The sequence below is a fragment of the Notechis scutatus genome, chromosome Z, assembly GCF_049901735.1.
Source record: "Notechis scutatus isolate UNSWTSFEM ecotype Mainland chromosome Z, rNotScu1.2, whole genome shotgun sequence".
Classification (NCBI taxonomy): Eukaryota; Metazoa; Chordata; class Lepidosauria; order Squamata; family Elapidae; genus Notechis; species Notechis scutatus.
Genome location: NC_142025.1, coordinates 86,566,337 through 86,590,878, shown reverse-complemented (window position 1 = coordinate 86,590,878; position 24,542 = coordinate 86,566,337). Strand labels below are relative to the sequence as shown.

At 38.8% G+C, this 24,542-nt stretch overlaps 1 protein-coding gene and 1 long non-coding RNA gene across 6 annotated transcripts; one reads left to right on the top strand and one right to left on the bottom strand.

The window, feature by feature from the left end:
* Positions 1–501: 501 nt before the first annotated feature.
* On the top strand, positions 502–13,433 carry LOC148128959 (uncharacterized). Of its 2 annotated transcripts, none has more exons than XR_015745644.1 (4): positions 502–707; positions 2,709–2,817; positions 9,570–9,646; positions 12,113–12,280. It is a non-coding gene; the product is annotated as an uncharacterized LOC148128959 (long non-coding RNA). The 2 variants fall into 2 exon arrangements; XR_015745645.1 differs by having other exon boundaries at positions 505–704; positions 12,113–13,433.
* TMEM106A (transmembrane protein 106A) lies at positions 12,813–24,542 on the bottom strand. 4 transcript variants are annotated; one of them, XM_087945555.1, is made up of 9 exons: positions 23,998–24,526; positions 21,723–21,813; positions 20,552–20,797; positions 20,132–20,195; positions 19,802–19,961; positions 16,416–16,556; positions 16,285–16,328; positions 14,659–14,712; positions 12,813–14,189 (listed from the first exon to the last, which is right to left on the bottom strand). In XM_087945555.1, exons 2-9 carry the CDS (start codon positions 21,808–21,810, stop codon positions 14,093–14,095), a joined length of 894 nt encoding a protein of 297 aa, XP_087801681.1. In that variant the 5' UTR covers positions 21,811–21,813; positions 23,998–24,526; the 3' UTR covers positions 12,813–14,092. The 4 variants fall into 4 exon arrangements, with proteins under 4 accessions (XP_087801681.1, XP_087801683.1, XP_026541892.1 ...); XM_087945557.1 differs by lacking the exon at positions 21,723–21,813 and adding an exon at positions 21,076–21,135 and having other exon boundaries at positions 23,998–24,051; XM_026686107.2 differs by lacking the exon at positions 21,723–21,813 and having other exon boundaries at positions 23,998–24,542.

Sequence of the window (24,542 nt, the reverse complement as noted above, 5' to 3'; positions counted from 1 at the left end):
GGCTCTGCTTTTGTATGAAGAAGTTCGTAAACTTAAGTCTGCACTTTACTACTTCGCAACGAATTGTCATCGGAGGCACTCAAAGACTTCCAGAATAACTCTCCCCGCTATATGGGAAAGAAGCCACCTTCAGCCGACCAGGCTGAGGAGAAATGTTCCAGTCTAGTGTTCAGAAACATGTGCTTAGCATACTCTCCTGAGCAACCGTAGTCACTACTTCTATTCCCAGCAAAGTGAAACGAAAGTTTTAAGATCCTTAGTAAAGGCATGCTTTGAACTGGCAGTAACGCCACACTGTGCGGAACTCTTGTTAACTCCAAAGACTTACAAAGCGGAACCTTCGCTAGAGGAGCTTGCTTTACCGATAACGGCCAGCTCGCTCCTCGAATTTGACCGGGACTTTTAAGATTTCCATTGTTTCCACCTCCCTCCTCGCTTTATAGTACAAGAAAAACCAGGGCTCTTGGCTTTCGCTGCTCTCTGGTGGCCAATTGTGCTACGTGCAGGAAGGAGCGGCTGGCATCCCCTGAGTTGCCCGGCGTCAGAGTATTGTGTCTTCACTTGCTGGCCCTTGGTCACTGTGCAACCAAGGCTGTGGTTTCTTCTCGCCAAGCCTCAGAATAGCACGTTGCAGAATGGCTGCCTACCATTGGGAAGCGCGCCGCAAGCAGATAATAATGGAGCACCGGCTGCGGCTGATGCAGGTGGTCGGATTGGGGAAAATCCTGCGCAGATAATGGGGGCGGGTGGGCGGCCAGGAGGGTTAGGTGGATGCGAGCAAAATGGAGGGGCCAAATAACCTTCTGGTCATTGGAGACCTTGCCTGTTTTTAAACGTGATCTTCAAACTCCCGAAGTTTGTAGGATAAGTTCTGGAAGGCGCTAAGATATGAATCAATACATTTCTTTATCTTGAAAGCGGAACAAGTCTAAGCCCGAGTGTTTGCATGGAAATTACCCTTTGTTAAGAATGGGTACTTGTGATCCATGCTTTTACTGCATTTTGTAATCCTCTGGCTTCAAAAGATCCATAAAATGTGTTCAATGTATGGAGTGTGAAGGATGTGTGTTTGTATTTATTTTCATGGTCATGATGTGCACGGAAGATGGCGTTTGATTTCGTTGTACAAGGTGCAATGACAATAAAGTAAAGTAAACTAAAAGAACAGCTTCCCTATCTTTTCCTATCACCTAGGCTAGGCTGTCATAAAGTAGGCTTATTAAAAAAAAGACAAAATATCTGCATAAACTGTTTTGACTGGTGAGACTTGCTCACTAGACCTTCCCCCCCATCCCAGGATACTGTGCTGAGTTGGTGTTTTCTACCTCTCTTTGGGTGGCATGAAACAAAACCAGCCTGACATTTGTAACCCCCTGCAGATTCCTTCTACCTCTATTGCTTTGTTTACTGTCACTGTCATTACTAAGATAGTGAGAAAACCTGACCAATTTTATATACCTTAACACTACCCTTGTCAGAATATGAAAGAAATACTTTAGTAGTTATACAGATGACTGAGGCAATGGATGAAACTAAGACAAAACCTGGGAATATGGCAGAGAAAATGTTGTTGGGATATATTTACATCTTGTTAGGTGTAAGTAGGGAAAGACATGGGTCAATCTGTCTTCTGACTTACACTAGTACTTGTTCCTGGCTGCGTTGGTCTAGAAAGGCTCAAACATGCCAGGATTTTTAGTGACTTATCTTGTAATTCTAGGAATGTGACAAGCCTCTCCCCAAAGCAAAGTACATATGATTTGCTCATAGGAGACCTGGCATATTTTTTTTCCTGGCATTTTTGGATGTGGGCTAAGAAAGCACCAGATGTTTAACCAAAAGGCAGAGGGGCTTAAAGAAAAGTTGGATGCCAGGCACTAAAAGGGAGAAAAACATAATCAGAAACCACAGGGTAAAGAAATTAGGACCAGAGAAAGGAAGAATAATGAAATACATGGAATGCAGAAGACTGAGAATAATTTCAGAAAAAGTAGCAAAAAGGGGCTCATTTATTCTAAAACTAAAATAATCTATACAAATAAAGGGGGGAAATACATAGATTGAACTAACCAGCAACAGAACAACAGAGGTGAGGAATTGAGAACAGGAGGCTTCCAAGAGACATGAAAGAGTGGAGGAGCCAAAAGGCAGTATAGATGGGGTGTACCATTTCAATATCAAGCAGCCTTATCAAAACTGAACAACTTTTTAAAAATGATTAGCTATATTTGAATTTGAGCATATTTTCAGTAGCATTATTAATCTGCAGGCTTGATGGTATCTTCATAAATAGCTTTCAGAACCATCTTTAAAAATATTTTAATAACTGTTATTATAATCAGGAAGCCAATTGATGAGATTGATTGCTCACCATCTTATCTACCTCTCCACTCTCTCCATTGTCCCATTTTGTGTGAGATGTTTTATTTATTGCATTCCAGATTTTCATTTTTAAAGGAATGAAATAGGGCACTGAGCCTGGCAGACATGGGCAAAGGGCCAAAAAATTTTTTAAGAGAGCAACTACAAATAATTAATCAAAATTGCCATTCTAATATTTTTGATTAGCAACTCCCTGTGGGCAATTCCTTCCTATGCACCAGGAAGGCTGCTATTAGGTTTCATTATCTGAATTTGAACAGACATTTGCCAAGAAATGCAATTTCTCAATACTCATGCATGTGGGCTTTTTGGGGGGATGGATATAGGAGAGCAGAATCGCAGAAGAAAGTGAGCAGCAAGTTTCAAAGGAGAAAACCCAAAATTGCACCATCCCATTGGACTCCAACATGTCGTCTCAAAATTTGCCAGAAAAAGGTACAGGATTTAAAATATGTTAACAGGAGATATATTGTTTTGGAGATAAATACAAAAGAAAGTGCTTATTTTTTTCTTCAGAAAACAATACCCAAGGAATTTAAAGAATAATTTTTGAACTGGCAAGGACTTGCAGATATGATAGACAATAACACCCAACATCCCCAGCAAAGATAATTGATATGCTTCTTTGGGATGATATGGGTTTTGTCCCACTCCATCTGGAGAATGGGGAAGGCTGAAATAGATTTTCAGTATACAGTAAGAGTAGGCAATTTTCTTGGGCTAGAGTTTTGAAATGTTGATAACTTATGATAGTGACATTCAAAATAAAATTGACTTATGCATTGTATCATCCTGATCAGACTGAATGAGTCGCATTATAAAAATATTTTTCAGCACAGTATGCTAGTATTGACAATTTAAGTCAGATTACCTAGAATTGATTTAATCCACATCCCAAGAAATTTTCACAAAAGAGAAAGTCTTCGCACCTATTTTTTTTAGGAATTGACCTCAATAAAATAAATGAGCTGAATTGTAGTAGTAGATTCAAAGGCTAGGATAATGCTAAAGGTCAGATTGCTATAGAATCTGTTCCACCAGTAAATATATATTTTAGTATAGTATAGGATTAGTGGAAAAACAAAATAATTTTTAGAACATGGTAAGAAGTTGATGGTAAACTAAAAATCAGAAAGCTAGTTGGTTAATATTTGTACCTGTTTCATTTATATGGCACAATATAGAAATTAGCTACATTTGAAATGTGTGAATTGCCCTCTAAGAGCTACTTCTCCAAGTTATAAAAGGCTATTCAAAATTGTTACTTTGATAGCCCTTTAAGATAAATGAATTCCTTACATAAAAGCTACATTAATTTCCATAGAGACTGGGAATTGTTTGTAAATCTTATCAACCACTTTCACTGGAGGCTTCTGCATAAAAATTTTGAACAGGTTAGCTAGCAGCCTTTTCCAAAACAGGGCCATATTACATAGTTTTATTATATTATGAAGCAGTCACTCTGAGAGATTTATACCAACAAGAATTATTAGGTGTGTAGTGATGCTTCTAAGCCTGAACACTGACACATTGCAAGAAAGGAAGTGTTTGATTAACCCAAATACAACAGCAAAATACCTGTGCATCTAGTTTAAGTAATATAGTGCTTCTGGATGTTGTGGGTTCCAGCTCCTTCTGCCACAACCAGCAATGCCAAGAGCAAAAGGTGGTAGAATTATAATTTAAAACTTCTAATGATGTACCTTGCTTTACCTCCCTTCTTCAATTAAGCATTGCAAAATAAACTCTCAAATATTGTTCTCCAAATGATCAGGACTAGCATTCCCAGAAACCTGAGACAAATACACAGGGATTATAGAAGTCATGATTTCAAAACAATTGGAATTACCATTTTAGTTCTACCTTATATATTTTATATTGATTACAAAAAATAGTATTTTAATTCAAAATGATGAGAGCAAGATTGACAATAAACTTATTTCCCATCAGCGAAGTGAAAAGACAGACTTGGTTCACAGAGCTCAAACAGTTAAACATAACTAATAGTCCTGCTATTTGGTTGAGTTTACACAATACAGTAATCATACATCAGAGAACCATATATTAACTTATGTTTAGTGAATCCAGTGTGAGGTAACAGATAACAGATAATCAGAGTTGGAAGGGACCTTGTAGGTCATCTAGTCCAACCACCCGCCCAAGCGGGAGACCCTACACCATTTCTGACAAATGGCAGTCCAATCTCTCCTTTAAAGTCTCAAGGGATGGTGCTCCCACAACTTCCGAGGGCAAGCTGTCCCACTGGTTGATTGTTCTCACTGTCAGAAAGTTTCTCCTTATTTCCAGGTTAAATCTCTCCTTGTTCAGTTTCCATCCATTATTCTTTGTCTGGCCTACAGGCGCTTTAGAAAATAGCTTGACCCCTTCCTCTCTGTGGCAGCCCCTCAAATATTGGATGACTGCTATCATGTCTCCCCTGGTCCTTCTCTTTACTAGACTAGCTACGTCCAGTTCCTGCAACCATTCATTGTATGTTTTAGCCTCTAATCCCCTAATCATCCTGGTTGCTCTTCTCTGTACTTTTTCTAGAGTCTCAACATCTTTTTTATAATGTGGTGAACAAAACTGGATGCAGTATTCTAGGTGTAGTCTTACTAAGGCTTTATAGAGTGGTATTAGAACTTCCCTTGATCTTGATTGTGTCCCTCTGTTAATACAATTTAGGATTGCATTAGCTTTTTTGGCTACTGCTGCACACTGTTGGCTCATATTTAGTTGGTTGTCCACTAAGACTCCAAGATCCCTCTCACAGTTACTGCTATTGAGCCTGGTTTCACCCAGTCTACATGTGTACTTTTGGTTTTTCTTGCCTAAGTGTAGGACTTTACTTTTCTCTACACTGAATTTCATTTTGTTAGATATGGCCCAGTGTTCTAGTCTGTCAAGATCCATCTGGATCTTGAGCCTATCTTCTTGGGTGTTAGCTATTCCTGCCAGCTTAGTATCATCTGCAAATTTGGTAAGTTCCCCTTCTATTCCCTCATCTAAGTCATTAATGAAGATATTGAAGAGTACTGGGCCTGAGACAGAACCTTGTGGCACCCCACTGCTTACTTCCCTCCATGTAGACTTAAACCCATTAAGGACTACTCATTGAGTACGGTTTGCCAGCCAGTTGCGAGTCCATCTAGTGGTGGTGCTATCTATTCCACTTTTTTCTAGCTTACTAAGAAGTAAGTTGTGGTCTACTTTGTCGAATGCCTTGCTGAAATCTAAATATATTATGTCCACAATATTTTGCTGATCTACTAATTTAGTCACTGTGTTGAAGAATGAAATGAGATTGGTTTGGCATGATCTGTTTTTAACAAACCCGTGCTGACTGCTAGTTATTACTTTACTTGTTTCTAGATGTTGGCAGATCTGTTTTTTTATTATCTTTTCCACTATCTTCCTGGGTATTGATGTTAGGCTGATTGGTCTATAGTTTCCTGGGTCTGTTTTTTTTTCTTTTTTTGAAGATGGGAACCACATCAGCTCTTTTCCAGTCCTCTGGTAGTTCCCCGGTACTCCAGGATTTTTGAAAGATATGGTGCAGTGGTTCTGAGATGACCTTTGCCAGCTCCTTTAAAACTCTGGGATGTAATCCATCAGGCCCCAGTGATTTGTTTTCATCAAGATCAGACAGGTGTTCTCTTACTATTTTTTTGCTTATTTTAACTTTTTATTTCTGGTCTGTCTTTTACAGTTATGTTTTTGGTGGGTTGAGCTATAGTTTCTTTTTGTGTGAAGACCAATACAAAGAATGAGTTAAGCAGTTCTGCTTTCTCTCTGTTGGCTGTTACTTCCTTGCCATCTTCTCTCTTTAGTGGACTGACTGTTTCCTTGATTTTTTTCTTGTTATTTATATGTTGGAAGAAACTTTTTAAAATTATCTTTGACTTTTGTTGCAAGTCTTTGTTCGTTCTGAGCCTTTGCTATCCTGACTTCCGTCTTTGCAGATTCTGGCTATCTGCTGATATTCTGCCTTAGTTATATGTCCTTCTTTCCATTTTTTTGTACTTGTCCTTTTTTTTCTTTCAATTTGCCAGAGAGAGTCTTTGTGCAGCCATGCTGGTTTCTTCTTGGATTTTTTGCTTTTCTTTCTCAGTGGTATTGTGCTGGTCTGGGCTTCTATGATCATACTTTTTAGAGCTTCCCAAGATTCTTGAGTTGTTTTCCCCTTTAGGATTTTCATCCATGGAATCTTTCCAAAGTTCTCTCTGAGTTTATTGAAATCAGCTCTTTTAAAATCCAAGACTCTGGTGTCATTATGTTCTGGTCACTGTCACCCAAAGTTCCTGCAGTTTCAACTCCCTCTATCACTTCTTCTCTGTTTGTAAGAATTGAGTCCTGTATGGCTGTCCCTCTAGTTTCACCCTCTACCTTTTGGACAACAAAGTTGTCAGCTAGTTTGGTTAGGAATTCATTTGATTTCTCACTTGGTGCAGAATTAGTTTTCCAATTGATATCAGGATAATTGAAGTCTCCCATTACTACTGTTGTATGTTTCCTGCATATGTTTGTTAGTTGGCTGGCAAAAAGGACATCTATATTTTCTGCTTGATTGGGTGGCCTATAATATACACTTATGGCCATGTCATTCTTTTTTTTTATATTGACCCTTATGCATTCTAGATTTTCATCTTTGGTTTCATGCATTTCTGTAGCAATATAGTGGTCCTTTGCATACAGTGCAACTCCACCTCCCCTCTTTTATGGGGTCTGGTTTTTTTTTTTGAATAGTTTGTATCCTTCTACCAATATGTTCCAGTCATGGGTTTCATCCCACCAAGTTTCTGTTATTCCAACTATATCATATTTACCTTCATGTATTCGTAGTTCGAGTTCACCCTGTTTGTTCCCCAGACTTTGTGCGTTTGTATATAGGCACTTGAGATCTTTATGTCTGACACTGTGTTTCCTGTCTACATAACCTCTGTTGTGCCTGCCTGTCCCTACTTTCTTGCCACCTGTTTGATTAGTGCACATGGTATGGCACTCACTATTAAATGCTTGGTTGTGGTTGGCATCAAGGTTGATAATCTTATCTGCACAAACATCTATTTTGCATGCACTGGTATCCTTATTAGTTTTAGGTTGCTGGGGACAGAAATGTTCTGAATCCATTAATTCTCTGTCCCCGCTGTTCAGTTTAAATGTTTATCCAGGAAATCTGTGAATTTAATGCCAAGTATCTCAGTCCCTTTCTTTGATGGATGTAAACCATCTCTTTTGTACAGTTTTTCATTGGACCAGCTACAGACATCATGACTAATAAAACCAAAGCCTTCCCTTTTTACCCACTCCTTCAGCTACACATTAAACTCTGCTACATGCTGCCTTTTTTCCTTTTTGTTCCTTGTATACTGAGTAGGAACTACGAAAGATAAGCCTACAGCCCATATTACTAAGTTCATATTCCAAGCTCCGGAGTCTTTCTGAACCAGAAAGTACATCCTTCTGGACAGATCATTTTCTACCAAGATGTATAATAGCATCAACATCACAGTCCTTGCTGGCATTCTTGACTATCTTAAGAATCGCTTTTTGTCTCTGCTGGCAGTAGCACCTGGTAGAACACCTGACCTCTTTCAAAACCTCAGTATCCTTTCCTAAATTTACATCCCTTACAATGAGTCCCCAACCAGAAGGTGGCTTCTCTTTTTGGATGTCTTGCTCTTCTTGTGTGACTGGTGCGTAATACCTGATTCACACTTTCTCACTTTCCAAAGTAAGTTCTTCTCCTAGGACCATGATCCCCGGCTTACTTGAGTTATCATTATCACAACTACCTTGACCTGTCACTTTAGTGTCCTTATTAAGATCAGCAAGGGCACTGTATCTGTTATGCTGGGACACAGCAAAAGCTTTGTGTTTATGGTCCGCAGCTCTCACCCTGCCAGATCACGGTTGTCCATACTGCCCTTTTCCTGTAGGATCTTTGTGGTAGTTGGGGCTGGTAGCACAGCAGCTCAATAGATGGCTGGATTGGGCACCTAAATTCTGCTTGGAGAGCACAGATTAGAGATTCTAGATAGGTAATCTGTCCATGTAGCCTCGACAGTAATTTTTTTTTTTACAAAGAGGACAGTATCCAAGTTTGGGAGTACTGCGAAAGACAGCGGTAAAACAAGTATTACACTGAACTAAGCCGGTCATTTTGAAATAAAATACAATTACAATCTCAAGCGCACTTACCCTAAATGTCTTATTGGTATTCTTGGTTTATAGTTATATGGGCCGCTATCTTTCTCCTTTCTACTCACCTTCTGCTTCCTTCACAAGCAGCCAGCAGCTCCTCCCACAACCTCTGGGAATTTGAAATGCAATGGAAGCAATTCAAACTGCCTCTTTCTTTTCTATGTCACGTAATGAAGTACAGTATGCTGTACAAATCCGGAAAATTTAATTAATTAGATAAACTGTAGATAAGCATGCCGTGTAAACAGCTCTACCAAGTACACCGCACATCTTTTTCAAAAAGAGAACTTTATTTCTTGGATATTGAACGATGCCGGTCCACTATGCATATTGAACGGTCCACTTGGATATTGACCGATGCCGGTCCACTAAGTGGACCGATGCCGGTCCACTTTGATGTTTGTGCTTTCAAGTCAGTCTTCATTCTTGGCAATTTGATGTTTGTGCTTTCAAGTCAGTCTTCGTTCTTGACAACTGCCTGGACTGGTCCATGCAGTTTTCTTAGCAACATTTTTGAAAATGGTTGGTCTCCTTGCTAAGTCTGAGAGGAAGTGACTGGTCCAAGGTTACCCAGCTCTTCATGCCTAAGGCAAGACTAGAAGTCACATCTCTTGAGTTTCTATACCTTAACCACTACACAAAACTTGTTCTGATAGATGTGTTCTAATAGTTTGTGCTGATCTTACAAGATGTGCAAGAAAACATCATAACACCATCATCATGCAACAGTATCGTAAAAAAGGATGGCAGAGTTCCATAAGATAATTCTGCTTAGGTAAAGACTAGACTCCCCGTCAGAGATACTACAAATTAAATTAGCCTAGAATTGCATTCTCTGGGCTTTGTGTAATCTTTCCCCATTTCCACCTGCACTTCTGATTATCATTACTGTATTTTCAATGTGGTCACCTATATACGAAAGTAGTCATAGAATGATCTATGAAACTGTCTGCATCGCCTGAATAAATTCATTCGTTTTGCAGAGATCAAGCAGGAACGTTGCCTATGCCAGACAGAGCATGTTCCAAGTCAAAGTGGTAAACTGCTCAAAAGATATAAGGTAAGATGACAGAAGTAAAGGATGGGTTTTTCTTCCCTGCTGCTGGAGACCTATTTATCCCCAGATCTGAAATGGGGCCCATTTCAATCTAGTTCAGGAATGTTGTAATTTTTTTTTTTAAAAAAAGTGCTATTGGACAATCTAGATCTGGGATGTCAAACTCAAGGCTTGGGGGCTGGATTCAGCCCATGGAGTGTTTACATCTGGCCCGTGGGGCTGCCCTGGAAATAGCACAGGACTGGCCCACTCTGCCAGCAAAAACGAAGCTTGTGAGGGCTGTGCATGGCCCTCCCGAACTCTGTTTTAGCTGGTAGAGGGTAGCAGGAAGCCGTTGCAGTCAAAAATTGAACTTGGGAACCCATTTTCGCTAGCAGAGTGCTCTGGCCACCACAGGCGCCCCTTGACACGAGTGATGTCATGCTGGCCACACCCACCCTCTGGCACCCCGAGGTCGAACAACCCTGATGTGGCCCTCAATGCAATCGAGTTTGCACCCCTGACCTAGATATTCAGACTTTTTTTATGACCCTTTACGTCCCATATAAAGGAAACATGCCTGCTTCCCTGTTGTATATCTGCTTTGGGATTTTTTTCTAGAATAGTGCCCACAACCTCCCTGACCCATTTCATAGCGGAAGCCTGGCTGAAGTTTTAAATGCACCTTGAAGCCTTGAGAAGTCAAGGTAATAGGAAGAAAAGGCATGTTGTTGCCAAAGTCTATTCGACTAAATAGCAATAGGTATAACAGCAGCAATAGCACTTAGATTTATATATGGCTTCACAGTGCTTTGCAGCAGGGGTCACCAACCTTTTGGGCCTCAGAGACCACTAAATTCATTTTAGATCCCGCGGACCACTAATATCTGCCTAATGAGTGGGTAGGTGGGCATGGCTAGGTGGTCGTGTGACTGGGTGGGTGTGGCCACTCAATGTCACATCAAGGGGCGCCTCACTGGCCTCTACTTGTCTCCCACTCCCAGCCCTCATCGCTTCCCCACCCGGGCTCCTTAGGGCCCCAACAGGATGCAGTTGGAGCTAAGCAGCTACCACAAGAGTTGGCAAAAGAGCTAGCTTAGTTCAAACAGGCATCATATTCCGCTCTGAAAAAAATCGGGGCCGGCCAAAGAGACCCCCGCCGCGCGCCCGGGAGCGCCCGCTGCCTTCCCTCGCCAGGGCCGGGCGGGCGGCGTGTTGCACCGAGGCTGGTCTGTGGCTGGCCCAGCTCCCTTTTCTTGCCGCTCAGCGGCCTCCGCTCGCACCGCCCGGGCTCCGCTCAGGTATCCGGCTGGGGCTGTCAGGAGTTGCTACCGCCCGGCGCAGCTCACGCGGCTCCAGTCCCGCGTTGCCTCGGGAAGGGAAAGGCAAAACCAGGAGCCGCTGCTGCCGTTGCAAAGCGCCGCCGCGGCTCTTCCTTTTGCCTTTCCCTTCCTGAGGCGCGGACTGAGCCGCTGAGCCACGCCAGCAACTCCTGACTCGGGGACTCCGAGGGGAGGGGAAGGAGAAAGAAGGGGTGGGGGGAAAGGAGGGGGCGATTCCCAAAAAAATTGGAATTCGATTTTAATTGGAAGAATATCATGCCTGTTCAAATTGGATCTGATTGAGAAAGAGGCTCAGCAGAAGCAACTCACTGAGGACTAAGAGCATAGGCTTTCCAAGCAGAGGAAAGACTTGTGGGAGTGCAAGGCCAGGTACTGGCGCCTGGAAGCTCAGCTGGTTCCATCCAAGGCCATGATACAGTCCCACTGGAACAAGGCCTTCTGGCTCTTCGCCACCAGTGGCGCTTCCCTCCAGCCTTTGCCCCAAACCCTGCACCAGGAGGTTGAAGCAGACCCCAAGTCGGAATTTCTACCACCCTCCGACCAGCACAAAAAGACCCCAAAAGGTGAACCTCTCTGCAACAACACAAATGTTCATTGCATGTATCCAGCCCAGGGGCCATATTTAGTGCAATATAAAAATGCAAATAACTTTTCTGCGGACCACCAGTAGTCCACTGCTTTACAGCACTCTCTGAACAGTTTACAATGTCAACATATTGCCCCAAACAATCTGGATCCTCATTTTACCAACCTCGCAAGGATGGAAGGTTTGAGCCCTGTCAGGATCAAACTCCAGGCTGTGGTGAATACTGCATTTTAACCACTGTACCACCAGATAGGTGGTGTTGTAGAGCTCAATGGATTTTTCTGCATTGAAACTTTAGGTAGGATATTAAAGCAACTAGTTGTGATTAATGCAAGTAGTTCTCCTTTATCTCCTGTGTCTTTCTCTATAAGGCTTCTGGCATTCTCTGTGGCTTCATTCTTAGTGATTCTATGACCCATCGCCTTTTTGTTCCTTTGACTGGCATGCCTTTTCCATCTTCAGATTTGTTCTTCCAACATGTTCTAACTATAACATATGGCTTTGGGTAGGATGGGATGTGGTGTTGGATTAGGGATTAATGGGCTATATTTTCTCTTCTAGTCTTTAGACTACATACAACAGTGGTAACAATACGGCTGAAAACAACATGGAGAAATGTTCTGTAACTGCTGCAGGACAAAATGCCACATGTCTGAGCTGAAGTCTTCCAGAGCATAACGGTCAAGATTAATCTTCCGGGAATTCTTCTGACAGTATAATAAAAGTTCTCTGGAGTCACAGACCCATAGTGCCTGCCTTTATGTGAAACTTTGCTATAACCCCTCCCCACTTTTCTCCCTGACACTTCCAACCACAGCCCAAACTTGCCTGTTATCTCTTTCGTTTTGGGGAACAGGTTTGAAAAAGACTGGGAAAGAATCTGGTAGGACAGATTTAAGTTGTCATGCTGGGCCCTTTAGCACTGCTGAGACATTGCTATTCTGTAATTGCCCATGAACTAAAACAGAAGTTTCAGAACAGAAATTAAAAACAGAAGCAGGCTGTTACCCAGAAAAACCCTTCCTTGTTTCTAGGCTTTCACCAAGAAATCCAGTTGAACCAATTTTGTAAGAGTTTCTTTTTTGCAAACTCTTTTGCTCACTTTATTGCTTCTGGTTGACTGAAACTGTGGGTTGGTTTTTAATATATTTAAAAAAAATATATTAAACCCACCTCACAGTCTTGGTCAATTGTTTTTAATTTGCCCATTGTCAATTCGTTTCAGAGAAGCTAAAAGGAAGGAGTCCAAGCACACATTGTCTTATTTGTCTCGTGATTATTTGTAGCAAAGTAGCTTTATTCAGAAGAAGAAGGAAGAGGAAATAAGATCATCCTGAACAAGAAAATAAACCACTATTGGTATCTAATCTATTAGCTGTAATAAAAAAAGAATAAGAAGTACAGCCAGGAAAGATTCATTAGATCCCAACCTACCTGATATTTACACTGCAGTACTAAATAGTCTGAATAGCAAATAAAACCAAACTTGGAAGAATTTAGGAAGTATTGCACAAGTATTTATTTAAAAAGATGTGTAAATAATTACCTTTTCCAGTGACCAATTTTTCTTATTCACCAGTCTTTTCTACTATATATTATCACCAGGCAGCATTGCATATTTGCTTCAAAGCTACCTAATTTTAAAGGCCAGAAATTCTATCAAGGCATACTCATTTTTTTATAGGTCATTTTTTGTATGTGAACTGTGGTACTGGTCCAAGAGAAAATATTTTCAGCATTTTATTCGCCTCTCAGCTCCAATAGTGAGTAAACCTTTTAATTTTTTCTTTGGGTTTTTTGTTGTTGCATTCTATGCTTTTAAAAAGTTAATTAAAAAGAAACCAAGAAAATAATGCTATAGTAGAAATAGATTTAGAAAAGTAGGATTTGAACAGAGCAATAATTTTGACTTTGTGAGCCTCCCCCCACCCTCCAACTTGTAAAAGAGCTGAACTAACGGACATGGGAAAATCTAGTGGGAGAAGAAGTACAACCTTAATTCAGTGGTAGTGCCTCCTTCAAAAAGTTCAGGTTTTCCTCCTCTTATTGGTATGGGAGAAGATAGTTCTTGGAAAATGAAAATGCATCAGATCAGCTCCCAGCCCTCCATAAACTCTACATTGGTAAGTTTCATTGTTTAGAAATCCCAGTTCTAGGGAGTAATTTCCAAAAGAAATAAACGTATCAGGGCAAATTCAGCAGCTACTTTGTGATCCATGCAGCCTATAAATCCACTGAAATTCCAATATGAAGTATAACTGTCTCATGTTCGCATGTTCTTGCATTCCATTTTCTGCATTCGGGTGCCATTCTGCTATTCTTTTAGAATATTGCTGGTCCATTAGCATCATTGTATGCTATCTTAAAAGGAATGTGTTACCATAGCCATCTTCCTGTTCATAAAATCAAAACTTCAGTTTCTTCCCACACTACAAGTCCCCAGAAGCATTAAAAGCAGGCTACTGCAATTTCTCTGAAGGGGATTGAAGACAGCCAAAATAAGTTCCTCCAGGACTACTGTAGCCATGGGAGACTTTAGAATCAAGACAGTAGGACACTGTCTCTGCAATCCACATACTGGTAATTTTCAAAGGAGAGTTGCTCCGAATGAGAGAGATAGGAACAAGTCAAGGTACCTCTGGTGGGAGAGAAAAATAGGAATGTTTACAAATATGATACCTCCTTGTCACTTCTACCAATAATTTATACCCCAGTCTTTATTCTCAATGATTTATTTTGAAACAGATAAAGGACAGACAGAATATAAAATTAACAACAGATCTGGAAGCTTAATAGTCATCATTGAGAGAACCAATATATGATTTTTTTAAAAAGAAGTGATATAATTGTTAGGAACACAATAGAAACTACATTAATTACATTGATTACTGATATGATGAAATGATTAAACGAGGAGTGAAACAGCTATCTAAGTTAGAGAAGATTGTCTTGATTAAAAGCATGCTCATTTGAGCAGGATGAAATATTGGCCTACAGAGTAAATCGACCGTCCAACAATTAGGATTTTAGATTAGAAGATACAAATACCAGACCAGGAGTTAGCTATCATAAGGGGAGAACAAAACAGAAAAGAGATTCAGACTTACTGTATATGCAGAAGAACATTGTGAACTTTTATTTTGATCCATGTACAAATTTTGCTGAAATAATGAAGGGGAATTTCACTGTTATTACGTGGCACATGAAAAACCATGCTTTAATTAATTTTGTATTTTACTATTCCTTTATGGTATGTATTGAATTAGACTAGTTTCTCTAGATTTTACAAATGAAGTTGGTATATTCCAGAAATTTGTATGTTCAACTCCTGGCATCCATAAAGTATCTTGGGGAAAATAACCAGAAAAATCCTTAAGGATTGATTTGCCAACCAGGTTGCCTTATGTCAAGGATAGGCCATTAATATCTCTTAAGAGGAGAAATACATATCATCCTCAACAAAGCCTCAGCCACTATTTCATCCTGGGTTGCTGGACTATGGAATGGTGAAAGGCTGGACTTTTTAGTCTATGTGTGTGTGTGTGTAGACACCCATAAACACATTCACGGACAAATTCATCAGTGGAAATGTGAAAAGCTAGGCATTTTTAAATAATTCATAGATGGAATGGTTAAAGGTGGACCTTTTTTTTTTTTTTAACTAAGTGAACTTGACTAGAGTTTGCTACTTTCCCCTTACATCCGAAGGGACAGAAATAAATGTGAATGGGTGATGCTTGCTTGCGTTTTTACAAGCTCATTGATGGCACTGAAATGGTGGAGTTCTCTTACATCTTATCTTCTAATCAAGTGACATGGACAAGGGTTTTTCCTTTTCTTTTTCGTTCAAGTATTAAGAATAATGATAAAACCATGTTTGTTTCCTTACTGGACCCAAGAAGGCATCAGATGGGAAAATATCAAGTACTGTACAAGAACTGAAGTTCAAGTACTGTATAAGAATTGAAGTGAAATGTATCAGTGTATCAATGAAATCCACATATCCTTAAACACCCACCAAAGGGAAGAAAAGTGATGTGCCTGTTTTTCCAGCAACAGGGGCAAGAAACAAAGTGAGGTAAACCCACAATTGGGACCAACACTTCAGTAGGAAAATACAAATCCATCAAGGTGAACAAAGAGGAGGAAGGGATTAAAATGTGAACAGTGTTTTTTTATGATGGCCTAATTTCCATCTAACTTATACATAGGAGTCAAGTAGCTTAATGCTGCCATGGTAGGTGTTAGGGCAAACACAACTGTAGATTCTGGAGCACTGCAGGTATATCCATCTAAAGTCTTAACAGTTGGTTTTGTTGTAACTAAGGATTATTATTTGTTGACTAAGCATGGAATTGGCATTGTCAGAACTTTATAAAAGCAATGTTTAATCAAACTAAGTATTTTTAAACTCTAAAATACAGTTGGATTTCAAGTTCATCTGAAGTGCTTTTGACGATGTTAAATTACTGCAATGGGGATAATCAATTCTGTATTGCCAAAATGATCTAGAATTAGGTCTTTTCTCCTCTGAAATATATCTGAAAGAAAAAGAACTTCTTCCTCCAAATATTTTAAAAGCATCTCCATTAGCTCTGCAACATACAAATCTATCAACTAATTACTTAAAAGATGGATATGTAATTGTCAAAACAAGTAAAATTTCAGTTTTGACACCATTATTTTAAAATGAATCAGCTAAATGCAGGATCATTTCTTAGAGATATACTTACTAAGTGTTGGTATCCACGATTGTAGTAGAAACACTGTAAAGGATCTAAAAATATACCAGAAAGAGAAAGTTACCACAAAGTGTATTCATGTTTGTGTTCAGACAAATTAGTAAATCCCTTCAAGTCCTCACCTGGGCACTCTGCAAAGGCCTGATATCCAACTGAGTCATCACCATTTTTTTCCCAATCACCACTGTTTTATGAAAGACTTCAATGTCAAGCTGAGCCACATACGCAGGATAAAAATTGTTGTTTGTCACATTTAATATGTTCTAAAGAGAAGGATAGGTGGTAAGGAAAAAGAGATAAATTGGCACACACTCTGCATTCATAAAAGAATCCTCAACTTTAGCCCTTAAAACTCTGCCTCTGTTGCTGCTACTTTTTAAGATATATCAAAACATCATGAAACATTGTATGATTTCCAGGTCTGTGCATATTTTCAGATTTAATTCAAAAGTGCACAGGTGCTTAAACACAGTCCACATCTGCAGGTCTCTTCCCAAGATCATGTCACTTTTTTTGAAATCATATCTGAAGCACAGCCCCAGTGGTTCCTGTCTTAAACAGTACAGCACCTCTATAGTAGATAGTCATTTGCTTTTATGGGGATGAGTGGCTGAATGCAAAAGGAAAGAAGACAATGTTTTGTGGTAGTGATCTGGACAAGTAGAAAGTTGGCCCTGGATGAAGGTTTTTCTATGTATATTATTCACTAAATTTAGCTCTATCTTTTTAAAAGCCACAAGAGACAACTCTACTAACATACAAGACTTTATTCAGAACATGGAACTGACATGTTTTTTATATTTTGTGTATGCTAAGAATTATTGTGACACTATTGCAAGCCGTGGATCTTGGCAGGTGATTGTATAAAGCTTGTGCATTCCCTGCAGAGCAACATTAACCCGAAGTAAATTAGGAAAAGCTTCCTTTCGATCAATTTCATTGTGTCCATGAGATGAAGGCTTATAGAAGACAGCTTGGTCCTTTCTGTGTTCTTCAGCACATTCATTTGCATGCAGCATTTCCACACATGAAATAATATTGTGCTTATTTCTTGGTAGCATAATGCTGCTTTGAATGTCAGCAACATACATTTTTATGTTTGGGTGTGGTATGCTGTTAAGCTACTGTACAGCTACTGTTGTGCTGATGATACGAGTCTGTGCAGAGGTTATGACAAAGAGATAGAAGGAAGAAAGAAAGCATTATGGGAACTGCAATTTCATCTTTACACACTTGCTCTGGTATTCCTTTGGATAACTAAACAGTGTACCTCATGATAAAGTTGTTAGAAGCTAGTGATTCAACGTTAGCACACATTCACCATGAAATCAAAGGAAAAGAACTATATAGCAGTTTTAGTGAATTTAGCAACTGTTTGTAAATAGGATTTATAATCCCACCCACCCACCCCGAATCATTGTGTGCATTATGACCAAATTTCTGTGCCAGAGTAATGCTGGCGTTGCTGCATGAAAGAATAGCAACCATCTTCACAGCATATCTCTCTCTCTCTCTCTCTCTCTCTCTCTCTCTCTCTCTCCCGTTCCCCCTTCTCCCTCCCACCCCTTTCCCTCCTTCCCTTTTTCTGTTACATATTCGCTTAGTGACCACTTTTCTTCTGACTTAGGAAATGGATTGTGGTTGCTAAATAAGAGAAGAGTATATATTGTATACTTACTGCACAACTTAACCTATTCAACAAAGAAGGTTAAGAAAATGACATTGATAATTGAAAATACCCATTACGATTGATCTGTCAATATAACACATATGTACTATATTTTATTCCATATATAAAAATAATTAAGTTCAATTTCTTCTTCCTCAAAACAAACATGAATTTAATGAGCTGATTTTTTTTCTTTCCTAAAAGAATTCTGATTCTGCTATTTTCATCAGGTGTAGGCTCTTCAGATGTTTTAGGCTACAATTTTCTATACCCAATCCACAGGTTACGCTAGTTTAGGTGCCATAGTCTCAATATCTGAGGAGCATCATCTTTGCCACAAGAATTAAACTGGCTGTCAACTCTCACACATTTTCTATCGATGAATACATGTCTATGCATTTTGGCAAATTATCTTAGACTCCATTATATGAAGTACTCAAAATGTTTACTTTTTAGAAGAGTATTGCAGTTCAAGGCTGGAAAAAAATAAATTGAATTACTGCTTGATAACACTGAAGGGTTTTTGTGTAATTCAATTCAATTTATTTTTATGTTTTGATTGCAATACAAATTATGAGCAAATGTTTAGATTTTCCTTTTGTCAGAAGGTTTGTTAGCAATGACCTAAGAGTTCAACAAATATCGAGATCCTCATTCATGCCCTAGCTGTTCTGAGTAGGAAATAAATTCTTGATGTGTTATTAACTATGTATTTCTTTTATTGTGCAAAATATCCTCTGGAATGAGCCACACAAATCCCTTTTTAAAAAAAAAATGAGTTAAGAGTATCATCTGTAATTCTTGGATCAGATATTGCACTAGGTCATTTATTTCATTCTGGTTTTTAAATCTTCTCCTTAAAAAAACAAATTAGATCAAATGGTAATGCGTTAACCAGTCACAACATTTTGAAGATGAAACTTATGATAAAATAACCACTTAAAAAAGACACAAGATTTTTGGAACTTTTACTATGTTACATATAATTTCTTCTCTTTGAATACTATCTATTCGCATGTTTCAAGTTTTGATTAAAAGAAATTGAACCACGCTCACACAAAACCCAATGAAATGCTTGGCCTGGATTAAAAGAAATAGAAAGAGACTGACTAAACTTTATTCCTTTTAATCTCATTTAATCATCTATTCTTTTGTTTTAAAAGATTGAGATTTAATTTGGGAGCAAAGTTTATCCCAATAACTATTCTACCCACCAGTCTTGAGTCTTAAAATAGATCTTCTGACAAAAATTATCCCTAACCCTATTCACCAAGCTTTCCTTGAAAAATGAGCAACTATATCAGGGGTGTCAAACTCAAGGCCTATGGGCCAGATTTGGCCCACGGGGTGCTTAGATCTGGCCTGCGGGGCCATCCTGGAAACAGCAAAGGACTGACCCATAGTGCCTCTGCCAGCAAAAATGGACCTTGTGAGGGCCACATGTGGCTCTCACAAGCTCTGTTTTAGCTAGCAGAGGGTTGCAGAAGGCTGTCGCAGTCGAAAATGGAACTCAGGAACAGGAGAAGAGTGCTCAGGCCACCACAGGTGTCCCCAACATGAAACCTCCCCAGGTCAAGCACAACCCTGATGTGGCTCTCAATGAAATCAAGTCTGACACCCCTGAACTACATGTTATAGAAACTAGACAAAAGAGAGGCTTCCAGATCAGAATTGACATGCTTTTCAGCTTGTGGTCCTTCAATATTCTCTTCCTGCTTCCTAAAGCCAGCATACAAATTATATTCAATCTCAGATGAATTTAAAAAAAGATTCGTAAAATGAATCTGGTCCATGTCTCTCCCCAACTCACTCTTCTGTCACTCTCTTCCTTAAACTTACAGTCATATTCAGGATGATGCTGGAAGTAGAATTGTCAAAAGAGATGGTGGAGGCATTGAGACCCGAGGGGACCACCGCAATTGAACGTGGGAACAGGAAGTACATCATGAGACAAGTTGTCAGCAGGCAAATGGCTACTGTGAGAAATACATACAGCTTCCTGCCAAAACAGATCACAGGCAGTTAGTGATAGCAGAATTTCTTCCCATCTCAACATACATAGCAATCGCTGATAGCAGCGTCTAACAAATGGGGATAATAATTCTACTATGATGAAACAGAGGAAGAAAATGAGGGGAAATTTGTTCAACAGAAAAAGACTGTGCTTACGTCCGTCTAGGCTTTAGCCGCTGATCTCCATATGGAATGAGGGCCACTAACTGTTGCTCCTGCTCTAGAAGGAGAACAATAGAGGAGAGAAAAATGAGGAAATAATCTGGGAAAGCAAATCTTTAGGAAAATTCAAATTTGCCACAACTGCTGGGATCTGTCAATTTAACAAAAGCCTCCCCATGTGCAAAGCACAATGTATGGGTCTGATTATTTTCATTGCAAAGGTACATGAGAATTGCCTGTCTGTCTGCCGCAATTTTAATCAGGCCAAAGCAGATCTATATAGTATTACTAAGTCCAGTTAATGCATCTCTTGGTTAAACAATACAGAAAACAGGAGGGGGCCTGGTTGGACTCTAAATGTCAATCAACAAGGTCAGGTCACCTCTGCAAAACAAGTCTTGAAAATATACCTACCTCTGGGGATTCTTCCAGTGCCTTGGCAAGTAGGACAAGTGACAAAACCTCGATTGGTGTGATTACCACAAGGAACACAAGACACCTCAGAAGCATCTGCTCCATTAATGCTGCCATAACAGGATGTTTTATTCTCAGCACATGAATTTTTCTGCATAATCGATTTGCTTTCTTCTGTCTCCTTTCTGGTAAACATGTTCTTGAACCACAAGGGGGCTTTATCCATTGTACATAAACACTGTCTCTCTGGTGCAAACAAGCAGCATTAACAAATCAGAGCATAAAAAGGACTTTTGATTCTATAAAACAGCACTTAATTCCTGAGTTTAGGACTTAGACATATCTTAAAAAGCATATTTAAAATCAGTGATTTCTACAGAAAAACCTGTCCATTTTTAAGGTTTCCCCACATTCCAGGAATTCATTGCATCCAGGTATGTGAGGCTGAATTACTGATAATGCTGCTTTATGGTTTTAAGCTCAGCTAATTGTGGAATTTCATTAATACATAAGCATTATCCTACCCAAGTTTAACCATTTGTGGAATAGTAAAATTGATGCAATTTAGTCCATTTAATTCAGTACTGTGAGTGACACACAGGTGTTTTAAGTTCAAACAAATAATCATTTCAAGAACAGAAACACTTCGAAAAATGGAGAACTGTTTACTAAGTACACCATCGTTTTTCATATAATTTATTGAATAGATTTATATTTTGTCTTTTATACAGGGGCTCAAGGCAGGAAATATAGTGTTCCCTCCTATTTTTCCCCACATCAGGTAAGTTGCCCTGAAAGAAAGTGCCTGACCCAAAGTTGTTCCAGTGGCTTTCTGGGTTGAACATTGGTTGTATTAATGAGAACTTGCAATAACTTAAAAAGAAATGAAAAAAACACTTGAATCATCTTGACCTTTTAAAAAAGTGAGTATTCATCTCCAGTCTTAAAGATTAGCTACAGATTTGTTATACATTAATGGGGGAAAAGAGATCCAGTTTGGCATTATAATTAAGGCATTAGCCTAGAAATCAGGAGAAAAAAAATACTGCATAGACTATGATCTAAATATTATTATTTTTAAGACTCTACTTCTTTCAACAATTAGAAGGCAGAGATCCAGCTTCTTGGAAAACATTTTCTTGGGTAGAACTTAAGTGGGCATGACATTTACCTATCAGAAGAGAAAGACAGATCTCAGGATCACTCCTAAACATTCCAGCTGGGCTATGCATCAGGAGTGCTAGGACAATTTGTAGCATTTGCTAAGGATAAAGATCCCAGCCACTGTCAGATGCTCAAATTTGCTCTATGAAGATTAGTTACTTAATGCTTTGCAGAAACAAAGTTGATAAGAAAATTGAAAAAGAAAGGGGGTATTGTAATGCACACAATACTTAAAATTTTCTCCAAATTTTTTAGAAAAATTTCTTCTGAATGGGATAACATTTTAGCTCTTCTGACTGCATTAAAAAAGGAAACTGCTATTATAGCAGAAGAAAACTTGGAGGTAACCATGGCTCCAACTATTTTTTTTTTAGCTCAAATGTATTGGCAAAAATTTGAATAAATAAATAACACAATTAAGTACAAATTATTTCAAGAGGATTCTTTTCTGAATCTATCCCACTTTGCAAAAATAATCCCTTTCAATTAATTTTTTTTTCAAAGTTCATTTATATACAGAAAAGGCATTCTGTTTAATTATGGTGTAATCATAGATTGCATTGTACTATGCCTGGCAACCTTTTTGGAAAAAGGATTCATAGAATAAAGCCAACATTCAAATGAAAATAATTTTCTTCTATTTAAGAGGGCTCTCTTTCTGAAGTGTTGCTCCCTTACAACTCTAGATAGAATTTAGTTGACTGTCTGTAATATAACAAACCACTCTAAATTATGTTCCATTTCTGCTAATACAAAAACTGTAATTTTTAATTCTACTTTCTGGCTGGTCAGACGCTTGTGGACTTCACTCATGTCACAAAATAGACTGAAAACTAAATGGCTTTTAATTATCTCAGAGGAAGCAGTTATTTTGTTCCTGAATACTAGCTGTAACTGACAAATAATATTTTCATCATCTACTGAATTTGGTCCACCATTTCTTTTTTTGAGATTAATTTTTAATTACTCTATGACAAACATTTGACTTAATTTTTGGACTTTTTATTTTTGTATTATCCCATTATCCCATTATTATTTTTGTATTATCCCATTGACAAAGAATTGATTGATGAATTTGAAACTTGTCATCTATTTTTTAATTAATCCCCAGCTTGATTTGTTTATAAATTTATAAGCTCAAGGTTTTGTTTATTTAAGTTTTTAATGGCCGTCCACTTTAAACACAACTCTGAGCAGCCCACACTAATAAAAACTTGGCTAAGTAGCTAATTTGTCTTTGAATTAGTCTTCTATAAATATTTTATAAAGCACAGTAAATAATTGATTCTATTTATCATTTGTAACTATCTACACTTGAAACAATTCAGTTTTGTATTTAAAATAAATCAGCTATTATATACACTGCAAACAGCTCACATTTTTCATGATTCTTTAGAAAGTCAGACTGCATATCTAATAAGAACTCTACAATACTGTTTTGTATCTTTAACATATATGGTAACTTCAAAATATTAGCAGACAATAATGCTGTGAAAAACTTCAACTATTGATCCCATCAAATTGCTGAAGAAAGGGCAAAAGGGAGCTAGCTAACAGAGTTGTGCCTACCAATGATGAAATGGGGGGAAAAAACAAGGAACCAAAGCTGTTTTTACGTTACTGCTGTTAAAAAAAATTCCATTAAGCCAATGTTTAGGTTTTGCACAATAGACTAAATTAATCGTGAGAATTATATATGAACAGCATTCTAGAGTCCATAAGCTGCAAAGCTTATGCTTTAATATGAGTTTTTGTTCATGTCTGAGAAATGTTGCTAAAAACAGTAGTTGATCGATTGCCATCTTGGAACTAACTTTGCCTTCTCATTCCGCTATGCAATCTGAAAAGCGTACAAATTAATGAATTTGCTTCACAAGAAACATCACCCCACCCCTCATTAGTTGCTTCCAAGCAAATAGGAAATTCACTCAAGTTCCCTTGTTCTCCCAACTGGGCATTTTTCTGGTTAGCATATGTCAAATTATTTTGCTGCAAAACAACAGATATTAAAAACCACTTATCTAAAAGAAGTGGGAAATGAAACCAGAGAGAAATGTTTTTGAATCCTCATAACGGCCCAGCAAGATTTCAGAAAAACAAATACAGACAAAAAGGTTAAAAAAAGTAGAAGAAAATAATAACGAAAGCAAAGAAGAGGAAAATAAATAGGTGAGGGAAGGGGTGGATGGAGAGAAAACAGTGCAGTATGGTTAAAAAGGGGCAGGAAGGTCATATGCGAATCGTTAGAAAGGTTTCTGAAGAACTTCAGGATATGTGCTCACCGTATCCCGCCGAGGCCAGAGACAGGCGCTAAATCCTTAGGACTCCTCAGCCAATGATAGTCATGAAACATAAAATTAAAAAAAACTACTATAATGGGGTCAGCCTTCGTCCCTTCACACGACTCCCACCCTCCTGCGAGAGATGGGAAATAAGCAGCTCCACCCTCACCCGCCACTTCCCTTCTTTTTCAATCGTTCCTTTAAGGTGCATTTTTCTCCCCGAGTTGCAGCAAAGACTTCAGATCCGCATATTTTTTCCGGGAATGGGAGGTGCCAAAGTGAAACACTGACTGAAAAAATGAACCTTGTGACTTACAACGTGATTCTTTATTCGACAGTAAAAGTGCTCTTGGAAATATCCCTAAGTATCATTGATGATTGTACTTGCAACGTATCAATTGCACGGAGGTGAAGCCCGTTAAAACAGCAAAACTTCCTCCAAAAAAAAAAGAGCCCCCAAGCTCGTAGCTTAACCAACCTAACCCTTCCCACGCGCTGTAAGCCCATGCCAAAGTCTGCTATAACAGGCGCGGCCTATACGAGTC

Excerpts from the sequence above, each read along its gene's own strand:
- TMEM106A (XM_087945555.1), bottom strand. The coding sequence starts at position 21,810 with ATGCTACAAATTGTCCTAGCACTCCTGATGCATAGCCCAGCTGGAATG. Across the intron at positions 16,557-19,801 it reads GCATCATCCTGAATATGACT|AACATATTAAATGTGACAAA; the intron begins GTAAGTTTAAGG and ends CCTTCTCTTTAG. Across the intron at positions 16,329-16,415 it reads GGCCTTTGCAGAGTGCCCAG|ATCCTTTACAGTGTTTCTAC; the intron begins GTGAGGACTTGA and ends GTATATTTTTAG.